The sequence below is a fragment of the Rhinichthys klamathensis genome, unplaced genomic scaffold, assembly GCF_029890125.1.
Source record: "Rhinichthys klamathensis goyatoka isolate OS25496 unplaced genomic scaffold, OSU_Roscu_1.1 h1tg000111l_1, whole genome shotgun sequence".
In the NCBI taxonomy this organism is placed as follows: Eukaryota; Metazoa; Chordata; class Actinopteri; order Cypriniformes; family Leuciscidae; genus Rhinichthys; species Rhinichthys klamathensis.
In genome coordinates, this window is record NW_026606649.1 from 2,385,389 (window position 1) to 2,398,167 (window position 12,779).

General features: G+C 46.1%; 1 protein-coding gene across 1 annotated transcript in view; it reads right to left on the reverse strand.

Moving 5' to 3' along the window:
- The window catches only part of LOC130087734 (radixin), a 553,959-nt gene extending 542,363 nt beyond the window's left edge, over positions 1–11,596 (reverse strand). The window contains exons 1-3 of the mRNA XM_056254217.1: positions 11,530–11,596; positions 11,331–11,446; positions 5,663–5,758 (exon numbers count right to left, since the gene is read on the reverse strand). Of these exons, the coding sequence (XP_056110192.1) occupies positions 5,663–5,758; positions 11,331–11,446; positions 11,530–11,596 (279 nt within the window). The remainder of the gene's footprint in view (positions 1–5,662; positions 5,759–11,330; positions 11,447–11,529) is intronic.
- Between the last annotated feature and the right edge of the window lie 1,183 nt (positions 11,597–12,779).

Sequence of the window (12,779 nt, forward strand, 5' to 3'; positions counted from 1 at the left end):
GGCTCATGAAGTGTACACATAAGCATGTATGGGGCCAGCAGAGCGGGCACATGAAGTGTATAAGCATTACAGGAGAGCACAAGGGGCGAACCGGTTGTGAGGGACCTCCAGAAATGCAGCTTCTTAGAGAGCTGTTCGTCAGACAGCTAGTAATTTTGCCTGCAAGGCGGGAACTTCCAAGTTATAAAACCTGACAAAAGTGGACGGGGAGGCCCATCCCGCGGCCACACAAATGTCATGAACGGAAATTCCACAGGACCATGCCCACGATGAGGCCATGCCTCTAGTGGAGTGCGCCCTGATGCCCAGAGGGCAGGGCAGGCATTTAGATGCGTAAGCAGAGGCGATAGCGTCCACTATCCATCTAGACAGTGTCTGTTTTGAGGCGGCCAGACCCTTGGTGCGCCCCCCAAACGACACGAAAAGCTGCTCAGCGCGTCTGAACGCGGCAGCGCGCGTAGTGTACAATCTCAGAGCCCGCACCGGACAAAGGAGATTGGCATCGCGCTCACTATCGGATGAAGGCAGAGCCGATAGGGAGATAATCTGAGCCCTGAACGGGGTACCAATCGCCTTCGGGACATAGCCATGCCTAGGTTTGAGAATGACAATCGAATCATTCGGTCCAAACTCAAGACACGCGGCGCTGGATGAGAGCGCGTGAAGATCCCCAACGCGTTTAACTGAGGACAGAGCCGTCAGGAAAACGGTTTTGAGCGAGAGGTATTTCAGATCCACAGACTCGAGCGGTTCGAACGGGGGTGCTTTCATAGCTTCAAGGACTATAGAAAGATCCCAAACCGGAACCGACGGGGGCCGCGGAGGGTTCATCCTCTTAGCTCCCCTGAGGAAGCGGATGACTAACTCGTCTTTGCCCAATGACTGAGCGCGTCGGGGTTCCGCGAACGCCGCGACGGCTGCCACATAAACCTTGAGAGTGGAGGGGGACCTGCCCTTGTCCAGCATCTCTTGAAGGAAAACAAGCAAAGACGGCACCTCGCACGACCGTGGGTCCAGCTGTTTGTCGGTGCACCATTTTGAGAACACAGACCATTTAGACGCATAGAGCCTTCTCGTGGAAGGTGCTCTAGCCTGTATGATAGTGTTTCTTACTCCCTCTGGCAAATCAACGAATAGTCGTTGATCACCCATGCATGTAGCGCCCAGCGCTGTGGATGGGGGTGCCAGATCGTGCCGCGAGCTTGAGAGAGGAGATCTGCTCTGACTGGGATGGGCCACGGGGCTGTCTGTGACAGCTGCGTGAGCTCCGGAACCCAATTCTGACTCTCCCAACGCGGGGCTATGAGGAGCACCGAGTGGCGTGTGTCCCTGATCCTCTGAATTACCTGTGGTAACAGAGCGATCGGAGGGAATGCATAGAGCGGGCGGCGAGGCCATTCCTGGGCTAGCGCGTCCTCGCTCTTCGAGAAATATATTGGGCAGTGAGCGTTCTCTTCTGACGCGAAGAGGTCTACTTCTGCTCTGCCGAATAGTCGCCACAGTAACTGGACCGTCTGTGAGTTCAGGGACCATTCTCCTGTGGAGATGAGGTTCCTGGACAGTATGTCTGGACCGTCGTTCAGATGGCCCGGCACGTGCGTCGCTCTGAGCGAGAGCAGGCGGCTCTGAGACCAAACTAGAATGCGGTGCGTCAGTAGAGAGAGATTTCTGGATCTGACACCGCCCTGACGGTTGAGATAGGAGACCACGGCCATATTGTCCGAACGGATCAGGACGTGGTGTCCCTGGATGCGCGGGAGAAAGTGCGAGAGCGCGTTCTCGACCGCCAGCATTTCCAGACAGTTTATGTGTAATGGGCTTTCCTGAATCGACCAGTGGCCGAAGGCCGGTGAGCCCTCGCAGACTGCACCCCAACCCGTGTTGGATGCATCTGTCGAGATGACTTTTCGGCAGGAAAAGGTCCCCATCGTGACGCCTAGACGAAACCATTCTGCTACTGTCCATGGCTGCAGCACCGTGAGACACGTTTGCGTAACCCTGATCAGCTGGCGGCCCGTGTTCCACGCGCGGTGGGGTACACGGCTGTTCAACCAGAACTGAAGCGGGCGCATGTGCAGAAGGCCCAACTGAAGTACAGCGGAGGCTGAGGCGACAGAAGCTCCGTCTGTGATTGGGCCAAAATCAGCCAGTCGTCCAGATAATTCAGAATGCGCAGCCCCTGGCTTCGCAGGGGGGCGAGCGCCGTATCCATGCACTTCGTGAATGTACGGGGCGCCAGAGATAAGCCGAACGGAAGAACGGCGTATTGATAAACAAGACCCTCGAAGGCGAAACGTAAGAATGGCCTGTGACGGGGATTTATCTGGATCTGAAAATAGGCGTCTTTCAGGTCTAGAGATATGAACCAGTCCCCCTGGCGCACCTGCGCGAGGAGTTTCCTGGTAGTGAGCATCTTGAACGGTCTCTTCATGAGCGCTTTGTTCAAAGACCTGAGATCTAAGATCGGTCTGAGGCCGCCGTCTTTCTTGGGAACCAGAAAATAACGGCCGTAAAACCCCGACTCGGTCATAGATGGCGGGACTCTCTCTATCGCGCCCTTTTGCAACAGCGTCGCAATTTCTGAGCGGAGCGTGCCGGCGGCCAGCGGGCTGACAGAAGATTCGAGCTGCGCGCGCGCACGAGGCGGGCGGCGGCGAAACTGTAGCAGGTAGCCGTTCTTTATAATGCTTAACACCCACGGGGAAATGCCTGGAATGGCTTCCCACGCTTTGGAGCATGCGGCTAGTGGCCGAATGGCTGTATTGCCCTGATTGCTGCACATAGCGGGCTGGACACAGTGTGTGGGCGCGCTTTGAATGTGTGTGGCAACGGGATTTGCACTCAGAGAGGAGTCTATGGGCCGTGACACAGAGCGAGCAGAGAGGGGACACGTGCACGAGCTCGTGGGCGTGTTTATGTTCTCTGATATTAGAGCGGGCTGTGCCCGTTTCATGTGATGGGGCTCTGATAGAGACACGGGATATGTTATGCTTGTGTGTATGGGTGAACACATGATTGTGGGCACATTTTCTACACAACTGGCAAAATTTCTCTTTTTGAGATTTCTCTGGGTAGCCGTAAAAACGGCTTTTTGTCGCTCGCAAGCGGGCTGGGACACCGGCTTGTTTGTGGCGGTCAACACTACAGCAGTCGGCGAAATAACGGGGACTGGCAGAGGGCGAAGCTTTGACGGCGGTCCGGCCGCAGCGGGAGAGCACCGTCGTTTTCTTGACATTGTTAGGCAGACTTCTGATGATCAGGCTTCAGCGTGATCTTAGGTCGCGGGCCACGGGGGGGCGGCGGTCTGCGGCGGCTGTCAGAGCGAGAGCGAGGGCGAGGGCGGCCGCTCTGACTGCGCTGAGCTGTTTGAGTCTGCGGAGGGGGGCGCTGTGATGGGGCTCTGGCGGAGGGCTCGTGAGAGCGGCCCGCTGAAGAGCTAGCGCGGCGGGGTAGAAACAAGTTCATCGCCTGAGTAGCTTTCTGTACTTCAGAAAAGCGATCGACGATTCCCGTGACGGCAGATCCAAACAGGCCCGTCGGGGAGAGGGGCGCGTTGAGAAACGCGGCGCGCTCAGAATCTCCCATGTCGGCGAGCGTGAGCCATAAGTGTCTCTCAGCAACACAAAGGCTGGCCATGCATTTCCCCAGAGCTTGTGCGGCGGCTTTAGTGGCGCGAAGGGCGAGATCCGTAGCACTTCTCAAATCCGCCTTCGGCCCATTCACGGAGAATATCGCTCTGTAACACTTGGAGGACAGACATAGAGTGAAGCGCAGCGGCGGCCTGACCGGCGGCGGCGTAAGCGCGAGCATGAAAGCTCGAGGTCGCTCTGCAAGCTTTCGAAGGAAGCGTGGGTGAAGAACGCCATCTAGCGGAGGGCGGGCAGAGGTGCGTGGCGACCAAGTCCTCGACGGGCGGCATGGCTGCATAGCCTTTCTCGGCGGCTCTGTCCACCGAGCGCAGCGAGGCGGATATATCGGAGCGATTTCTAGCCGAGAGCGGTGCATTCCAGGATTTTGTCAGCTCTGCGTGAAGTTCAGGCAGGAATGGAGCGGCCCGGGTGCACGCGGGGGTCGAGCGCCGATGAAAAAAGCTACCGTCCATTCGGTTCGGGGCCTGCTCGGGTGGAGGAGACCACTCGAGACCGAGGCGTTCGACGGCCTGTGAGAGGAGGCGCATCAGCTCCTCTTCTATCCCGGCGCGGGTCCCCGTCGACTCTCTCGCGGATCCGAGAGATGACCAGTCTTCACTGTCAGAAGCGAGCAGTGAACAGGAGTCCTTCTCCTCCGCGGCGTCATCGGAAACAACAGAGCGGCCACTCGGCGGCAACTGAATGTCCTGCAGGGGCGGGGAGGGAGAGCGGGAAGCGGGAGGCGGCGGCGGCGGCCCGCATGTTTCCGCTGGGGGCTCCGGCGGCCTTTGAGAGCGGCGTTTCTTTTTACGCGGCGAGAGAATAGGCGGCGCGGGAGCGGTTTTCACTGCCAGAAGTCGTGCCCGCAGGGACGATAACGGCAGGCTTTCACAGAAGTCGCATCCTCCATCAGCGAGGGCGAGTTCTGCATGCTCGAGTCCCAAGCAGAGAGCGCAGATGACATGGCGGTCTCCGTCCTCGAGACGAGCGCGGCAAGAGCCGCAGGAAAAACGAGACATCTTTAAAAAGACGCTCGGCTCTTTTAGATATAGAGAAAAGGATACAAATCGCCGGATGGCCTAGCTTGCAGGGCGGCTGAAGGTGGCGAAGACGGCCGGCTTCTTCAGGGTCCTTGAGCTCGCTAGAGGATGCCTTCTTCGACGGCGATGGCTTTTCTCAGGAACAGCAGAAGCGTGCAGCTTGCTGAAGATGAAATGAATCAACATATAAGCCTGGGAGAGCTCCTTATATACACCATGGCCACGCCCATTCTGGCGGGTCATGACGCAATGAGCGCGCGGGCGCCTCTCATTGGAAGCGGGTTCAGCCCCGCTCTCCCATAGGCTTAAGCAGTTCTCTCTGAGCGAACCAATGAGCTGCTAGCTAGCCCGCTCTAGGTCTGCCGCAGAGGAACTGCGTTGTGTATGGATACAAAATTATGAAATAATTTTTTGGCTTCAATATCTCAGCAAAGATGAATCTTTCCCGCAGCGTAAGCTAGCTTACGCAATACGAGAGAACCTCTCGTAAGAGAACCCCTGGTTTACATTGACGTATGTAATGCTACGTTAAAACACTGCTGTTCACTTTCAGAATTTTTCTGGGATGCTTTCTTCTCCCAGAAAGAACATGAAACATATATTTTGGTTATATAACTCTCAGTATTTAAATTTTTTTTTAATTAATTGAAATGGATTTCACACTTATAGTATTATCCTATCGCATATCGAAAATTGCATTAACAATTTATCGCATTTTTATTTTCTGTTATGATTTTTTATGATCTCCATGAAACACACATGCAGAGGGGCACGTGTGAAAAAAAATGTAAAGCTGTTTTTGCAAGTTACCATAGTGCTGTTTATAGGGGAAAAGTACAGGCTTTCACATACTTTTAGAGCAGATCTTTTTCCCACATATTTTTGGCAGCTGTTGAACAGAGTCAGTTAAATCGCACATCTAATGTGTAGTGGAATTGTGGCCCAATAAGAACAGCAGTACTAGTGGGGGGAAAGTGGGATGGAAAGCCTCACCTTTTTATTCAGTTTCAGCCACGTTGTATAGCCTTTACTGTCCACATACTGCAGGCCAAAAAACCAGACCTCACGCAGACCCACAGTCTTCACCACCTGCAGGATGACGTGAACAACATAACATAAATCTGAAAGAGCTGTGCAAATAAAGTGCACAATGTAATAAGCATTTTTTTAAACTAGTATTAGTTTTATGTGATATTAAAATTGGTGATATGAATTATGAAATTTCAATGGTATCAAAAACTTTTATGTAAAAAACGTATTTGAAGCAAAAAAAAAACTATATTAAATAAATTGCTATATAAGATTTTGGACATACCGCCTACCCCTAATGTAGATTCACTACATATACATTGTGACATGCCATTTTGTTTGCTTTTCTCTTTCTGCCCCATATAAGGCATACAGGCAAACAGAGACAAGCAAGATGTAGCAAGATAGTTGGGATTGACTTAAGGACTATCACACAAACTTATGAGCATAGGATGATTAGGAAGGGCCAGTTAGTCTTTTCTGATGTCACTCACCCATTATGTAGTGAACTTCAACTACTTCCTTCAGGACGGAGATTTAAACTCCCCTTGTGTAAATCAAATAGATACAGAAATTCCTTTATACCTGCTGTAATTAGATTTTTAAATGATTGATTGTAATCTGTGTGTTGTGTTGTGATATGTGTTGTTATATGTGCATGTGTATACTGCTGTCTACACAAAGAATTGCCTTTAAGGACAATAAAGTTTAAAGTTAAAGACTAAATCCAGAAGAACTGCAGCAATGTCTCCAAGACACATGAAGAAACCTACCTGCAAAGCTACCTGAAAAACTGTGTGCAAGTGTACCTAGGAGAAAATCTGATTTAAACGCAAAGAGTGGTCACACCAAATATTGTTTTGATTTGGTTAATATAAGTTAGTCTAATTGGTAAATAAAATCTATTTATGAAATTATTTTTGATAATTTGATAAGTGTCTAAAACTTTTCACAGTACTGTAGCTTTGCAGGTAGGTTTCTACATGCGTCTTGGAGATGTTGCCGCCGTTCTTCTGGATTTAGTCCATGTCGAACTAAGAATTTTGAACAGTACTGTATATTTAAACAAAATCTTGCAAAAATGGCACTTGTCTTATCAAGGGCAGGTGATTGAACACCACTTTGGGTCTACAAATTTGTTGACAACCGGAGACGGCACACAATTTGACAGATTTGACCGCCTCATAATTCTCTATGCAAGGAAAAACCCGAGCATTTGGCAACTTCATTAAAAAAAGTTTTAACTTCATAACCTTAGACCTATTGCTTATGTTGGGGAATTTCATTTGTCTCATACATGTCTCATACATGGGTCTGAATATAAAATGCTGTAATGCTAGAGAAAACCAGGTCTGAATGCTATAATGCCAAGCAGAAAAACTAGGTCACAGGGCATGTGAGGATAGGGCACATGAGAACATGGACAAGAGAGTGGAAAAATACCCAAAAGACTTGTAGCACAGATGCAGGTGTTGGGAAGCACTGGAAGAGAAACATATTGTATACAATGTAACGATGTACCACCAAGAAAAAGATACTAAAACAAGATGTCCATTGAGTAAACGACTGCTAAAAACAAGAGGTCCATTGTGTGAAAAGAAAACTAATACAGATACCCATTATGTGAAAAGATACTAATACAGATGCCCATTGTGTAAAAAGATACTAATACAAACGCTAATTGAATACTAACGATAAGAAAAAGGTATAAGACTAGAGCACTGGCCCATGAAAGATCAGATGAGTGGCCGTCATCTCACTTTGTTGAACTGCTCAATAAAGTTATTCTTCTGAGACCTGAAACTTCGACTCTGAAAGATTTCTTCTGAGACCTGAACCAGACTTTGAAGAATTGAACCAAAGATCGAGAATTTGCCACAACATTTATTTCAAAGAGTTTAGAACCAGCATATAACAAAGGGCAGTCTGGGTTGAACGTGCAGTGGAGTGGAATCTTCAGAAAGCTGGCTCCGGCTCCGCTCTGAAGGAAATATTATCGCTCCACTCACATGCTCTGATTTGAGCGCAAGATCTCTGAACACCAGACAATAAACAAGATCTCTGGTCTGAGTGGCCATTTAAGTTACAAAGAAGTAAAATTGTATTTAATTGTATTATATTCTGTATTTAATTGTATATAAAACAACTTAAAAGCAGACAAAACAAAACTGGCAGGGGCGGAGCATTGGAGTTTTTCCCTCTTTGCGGAGCAGAGCGAGTGTTTTTCAATGAATTTCTATGGAAGTTGAGCGCGAACACACACTCGCTCAGCCCCAGTGGAGACGCACCATTATGAATGCCCGTGTGAATTTTACTTTCGCTTTTGAATTAGCTCCAATTCAGGGGCGGTAGTTTTGAATGGTGGTTTCATTATTATTCTTAATGAATAACACAACAAAACAGTACAATGACAAACTCGCTTAAAGTCTAGTACCATTCTGCTCTCAAGTAGAAAATCAATGCCTAGGATAAACGGAACAATCAGATCAATATCCCGCATGATGTAAAGGGACAAAGGTACTACTTGTTCTTGTACTTATTTCCAATTAACCTTCCCAACTGCAGTTTGTCTTTATCCATTTGCCAACAGAAAAGATTGTCCTTCGCTTGATTGATACGGTTCTTGCCAGCATAACTGTTTCCACAAGGACTCCTTGATCAATGAGAGGGTACTTCCTGTATCAATAATGGAGACGACATACCTGCCTTGTAGGACTATTGGAATGGCGATGTTCTTATAATTTTGTAGTGATACAGGAAGTACCCTCTCATTGATCAAAGAGTCATGAGTCAGTTATGCTGGCAAGAACTGCATCAATCAAGCGAAGGACAATCTTTTCTCAAACCATCTTCTTCATATGACCACCTATCTTCATATAGTGACTCTCTGTTTGATGACCATGTGTGGAATATTTATATAAACACTACTGCAACAACTTCTGTGTTTGGACTTATGGTTTGAGTGTTTCTGAGTCTGGTTAAATTCATTATAGTTAAGAGAGTCTTCCCTTATAAATTTATGTGTGATGCGCCCTTCTGAGAGTCCCTGTTCGGGCGCCATTTTGTAACCGTCCAACTGAGAACTTTCAGAAGGGCGCATCACACATACATTTATAAGGGAGGACTCTCTTAACTATAATGAATTTAACCAGACTCAGAAACACTCAAACCATAAGTCCAAACACAGAAGTTGTTGCAGTAGTGTTTATATAAATATTCCACACATGGTCATCAAACAGAGAGTATATGAAGATAGGTGGTCATATGAAGGAGATGGTTTGTTAAAGAAGAAAGGAGCAAACAGTCCATTAGATCATCAAATTCTAGCTTCAATCCATTCAGGCTTCAGTTTAGGGTACGTTGCAATAACTGTGTCCTTGCAGCACTCAAACATTCCTGTTATCAGTTGATTCAATTTATCCAATGATGACATTGGCATAACTCAGTAAACTCCCCATACGAAACAGTACAGCATAGAATGGACGATGTCTCAACCCAGTAGAATAATAAAGATAACCATATTGGATGAGTGATGTACGAGAAGTCCTTCTAAATAGAAACACACAAGCTAACATTAGCACCAAACATAATCACATGAAATGACCCAAATAAGACGTAACCCACAAAATACAAATGTTAACACCACAAAATTAACAAAACACTTACTTGGATGAGCTTAAAACAACAGTTTCTCAACCCGGACTCTACGCATAAGGTTAGCACAAGAGGAGGCCATGCTTCTCTCCAACCAAACATGCTCCAACTCTACTTCTCCCTGCCTTTTATCCAGAGGAGGAGTAGTCTGGAGAGCCCCCTGGAGCATGGTAGTGGTACTACAACTTGAAACCATAGTAACTGCTCTAAGGGCCGTTACAATCTCTTGGTCAGGGCCATCTTAACCTGAAAGACAGTCCTCAGACCTGTCTTCGGTATGGAGGGCTTTGTGCGAGAATGTTTCCTCTGGCCCCAAGCCTTATATGGGGGGACACGAGAGGCAACCTTCTCAAAAAATATGAGGAGCTGGCAGCAACCCCATGAGACCTGGACTGACAACTGGGGATATCTTATCGTCGCTCTGCCTCCTGAAGCCTCTCGAAAACGGTTCTTGCCGCGTCGCCAAAGAGGCCAGAAGGCGAAAGAGACAAGTCAGCAACTCTACGCAATTCAGTAATACCGTCGAGTGAGACCTCCCAGTTATCATCCACCTCTTTGAGGAGGTCAGCCTGGTATGCCTGTAATAACCCCATTGTATGTAGGCATGCACCGGCTTGACCCACCGCCATTTATGCTTTCCCTAACAAATTCGATGTATGAGATTTGGAGGGAAGTGTCTGAGCTATCAGGGGTGACGCAATGTCGGGGAGAAAATATTTCACAAAATATTCCTCTACCATCACCTCCTCACCATTCTTATAAGATTCCCTAATGGATGTAAATATATACATGGGGGAAAATAATTGAGATGAACATGGATTTTTCCACGATCTCGATACCTCAGTATGGAGATCAGTGAAAAAGGGAAGGCTCTGACACGAAGATTGTGACTGGGTCTGCAGGAAGCACTCATTCATTGTTCTTAGTCGCTTCCTGCTTATTAAATGGCCATTCAACATTTAATTTAGCCACTGCCCTGGTTACAATCTCCAGCAACTCCTCAATAACAGGAATATGTGGTGGCGAATCCCCATATCAGAGCAGAGCTTTTTCATAGGTAACTGAAAACAGATTGCACAGACAGCGCCTTCGAGCACTGCCCGTGCATGCTCCACTCTCAGACAAACAACACAGAACGAGTGCGTGTCATCCTCGCTCAAATAGTGTGGGCAAGGGGACGCACACCGTCTGAGTCGTTTCTCTATATTCGCCATATATATTGAGATAGACAGACAACACCAAATAAGACAATACAGTCACACAGAACGCTTGCTGAAGACAGAAAGCTGACGCGGCTATGTTCCGATGTCCTTTTATAGCTTCCGGATCACCGTCACATGCAACGTCACGAGTGACGAAAGACATTGCACCAATCAAGATTGGAGTAGTTCCATTACAGACTTCAGACGCATCATGCCGAAGGCATTCCCCAAAGCGTCGAGTATCGATGCAGCGGGAGTTCCCTTATGAAAGGGAACTGACTCCTGCTGCTGATTTTTGCTGTGACTCTCGTTCAGCTCACGCTGAATTGAGCAGATGCGTTCAGTTTTAATTGTAGTGTCTGTTCTCTAACTGAACTAAATGATTTTTATTACTATAAAAAATCTAAACACCGGTGCCACGTTGGGCAAGTGATGTGTTGCGACTGAACACCAGTAACACCAGCAACATCGACTATCGCAGCAAGCCTAGTAAGAAGCATTCTTTGAGAAAAGGGAATACTAATAGAATATTAATAATATTATTAATAGTATAATAGTATATTATTGGAAATGCATACTTGTAAATAATAGGTGCATAACCCTGATTTTTGCCAAAAATCAAACGTCTAAGCAATTGAGAACAGTGATAGTTCTGAGAAATGGAAAATAAAGAAACTTTCAAAATAAAAACATTTTTATCAGGAATACAAAGCAAAGTCTTTGCTGATAAATCAGTATTATACTCAAAACAGTGGAATTTAAATGTAGACACCAACCTGATCAAACAGCTGTTTACCAGTGGTGTTGGGTTGGATGGCAAATTCCAGCTCCGCATCCACAGTAGTCACGCGCACATTAACCTGTAAAACAGGAATTAAAAAAATATATATTACTGCTAAATTCAAAATTTTAGTCCATTTTCAGTTGAGTTGAAACTGATTACCAACTCCTTTTCTTCTCAATCACTATTTTGACTGATTGGCACAACATGTTCTCCCAACTCGTCAGATATTGAATCTTGGTCAGGACCCTTTAGCGTCATTTTTCAACATGCTATCATGCTATCACTCCATTGCTATCAATGAGAAACATTTGGTATCATACACAAACACGATGGACATTGGAATTGTATCATTAATTTTATAGCATCCTTGCGAAATTTGACCATTGGCTCCCGTCCATCATGGCCTCCTAATCATCCCCATATACCGATTGGCTTCATCACTCTGTCTCCTCTCCACCAATAAGCTGGTGTTTGGTGGGCGTTTTGGTGCAGAATGGGTGCCGTTGCATCATCCAGGTGGATGCTGCACATTGGTGGTGGTTGAAGAGATTCCCCCCTTTCATATGTAAAGCGCTCTGAGTACCCAGAAAAGCACTATATAAATGTTATACATATATATATATATATATTTTTTTTTGACTGCATTGCTTTTGATAAGAAATCTCTTAGGATCTGTTTCCATCAATTTTAATGACAAAATAAAAGCACACAACCAGTTTATTTGTATAATATTTATAAATAAGTTAATAAAGTTAATATATATATATATATATATATATATATATATATATATATATACATATATTCAGCTAGAATTATCTTTATTTTTGACAAAAAAGGTCATAGATTACCAGAAATGCTCAACATCATGTAAAACGGAAAGAAAGGGGAAAAAAAAGAAAACAAAAAGACATATACATCTCAATTTGTGTTCAGATAAGATTTTACAATATGCTTCACATTTACTGCATGTCTCAGAGAGAAAGTCAAATGTTCCATAACATAAATTTCCCAAACTATTTCTATCCATTCAGCAATTGTTCAGCAAAACTCTTTACTTAGCCATTTCCTAGTTATTGCTTTCTTGCTACCTGCTATTTTTACAGTATTTGTAACAAATATCTATCTGCCTTTCTCTGTCCTGTTGGTAGATTTCCTAAATACATAACGCTGAAATTAAACTCAAGCTCTGAGCCGATTATTGACCTAACTGCCGTCACCACCTCTACCCAATACAAATAAATAATAGGACACTCCCAAAATATATGATAATGACCAGCAGACATATTATCACACACTCTCCAACACTGACCATGTTCAGGGTTATTGCTCTGTGACTTTTTTATATTGGGGGTTATACAGAATCTTAAAGTGTTTTTCCAGGTAAATTCCCTCCACAGACCTGAGCTAGAGGTGGTAGATTGTGTTCTGCATATGTTCA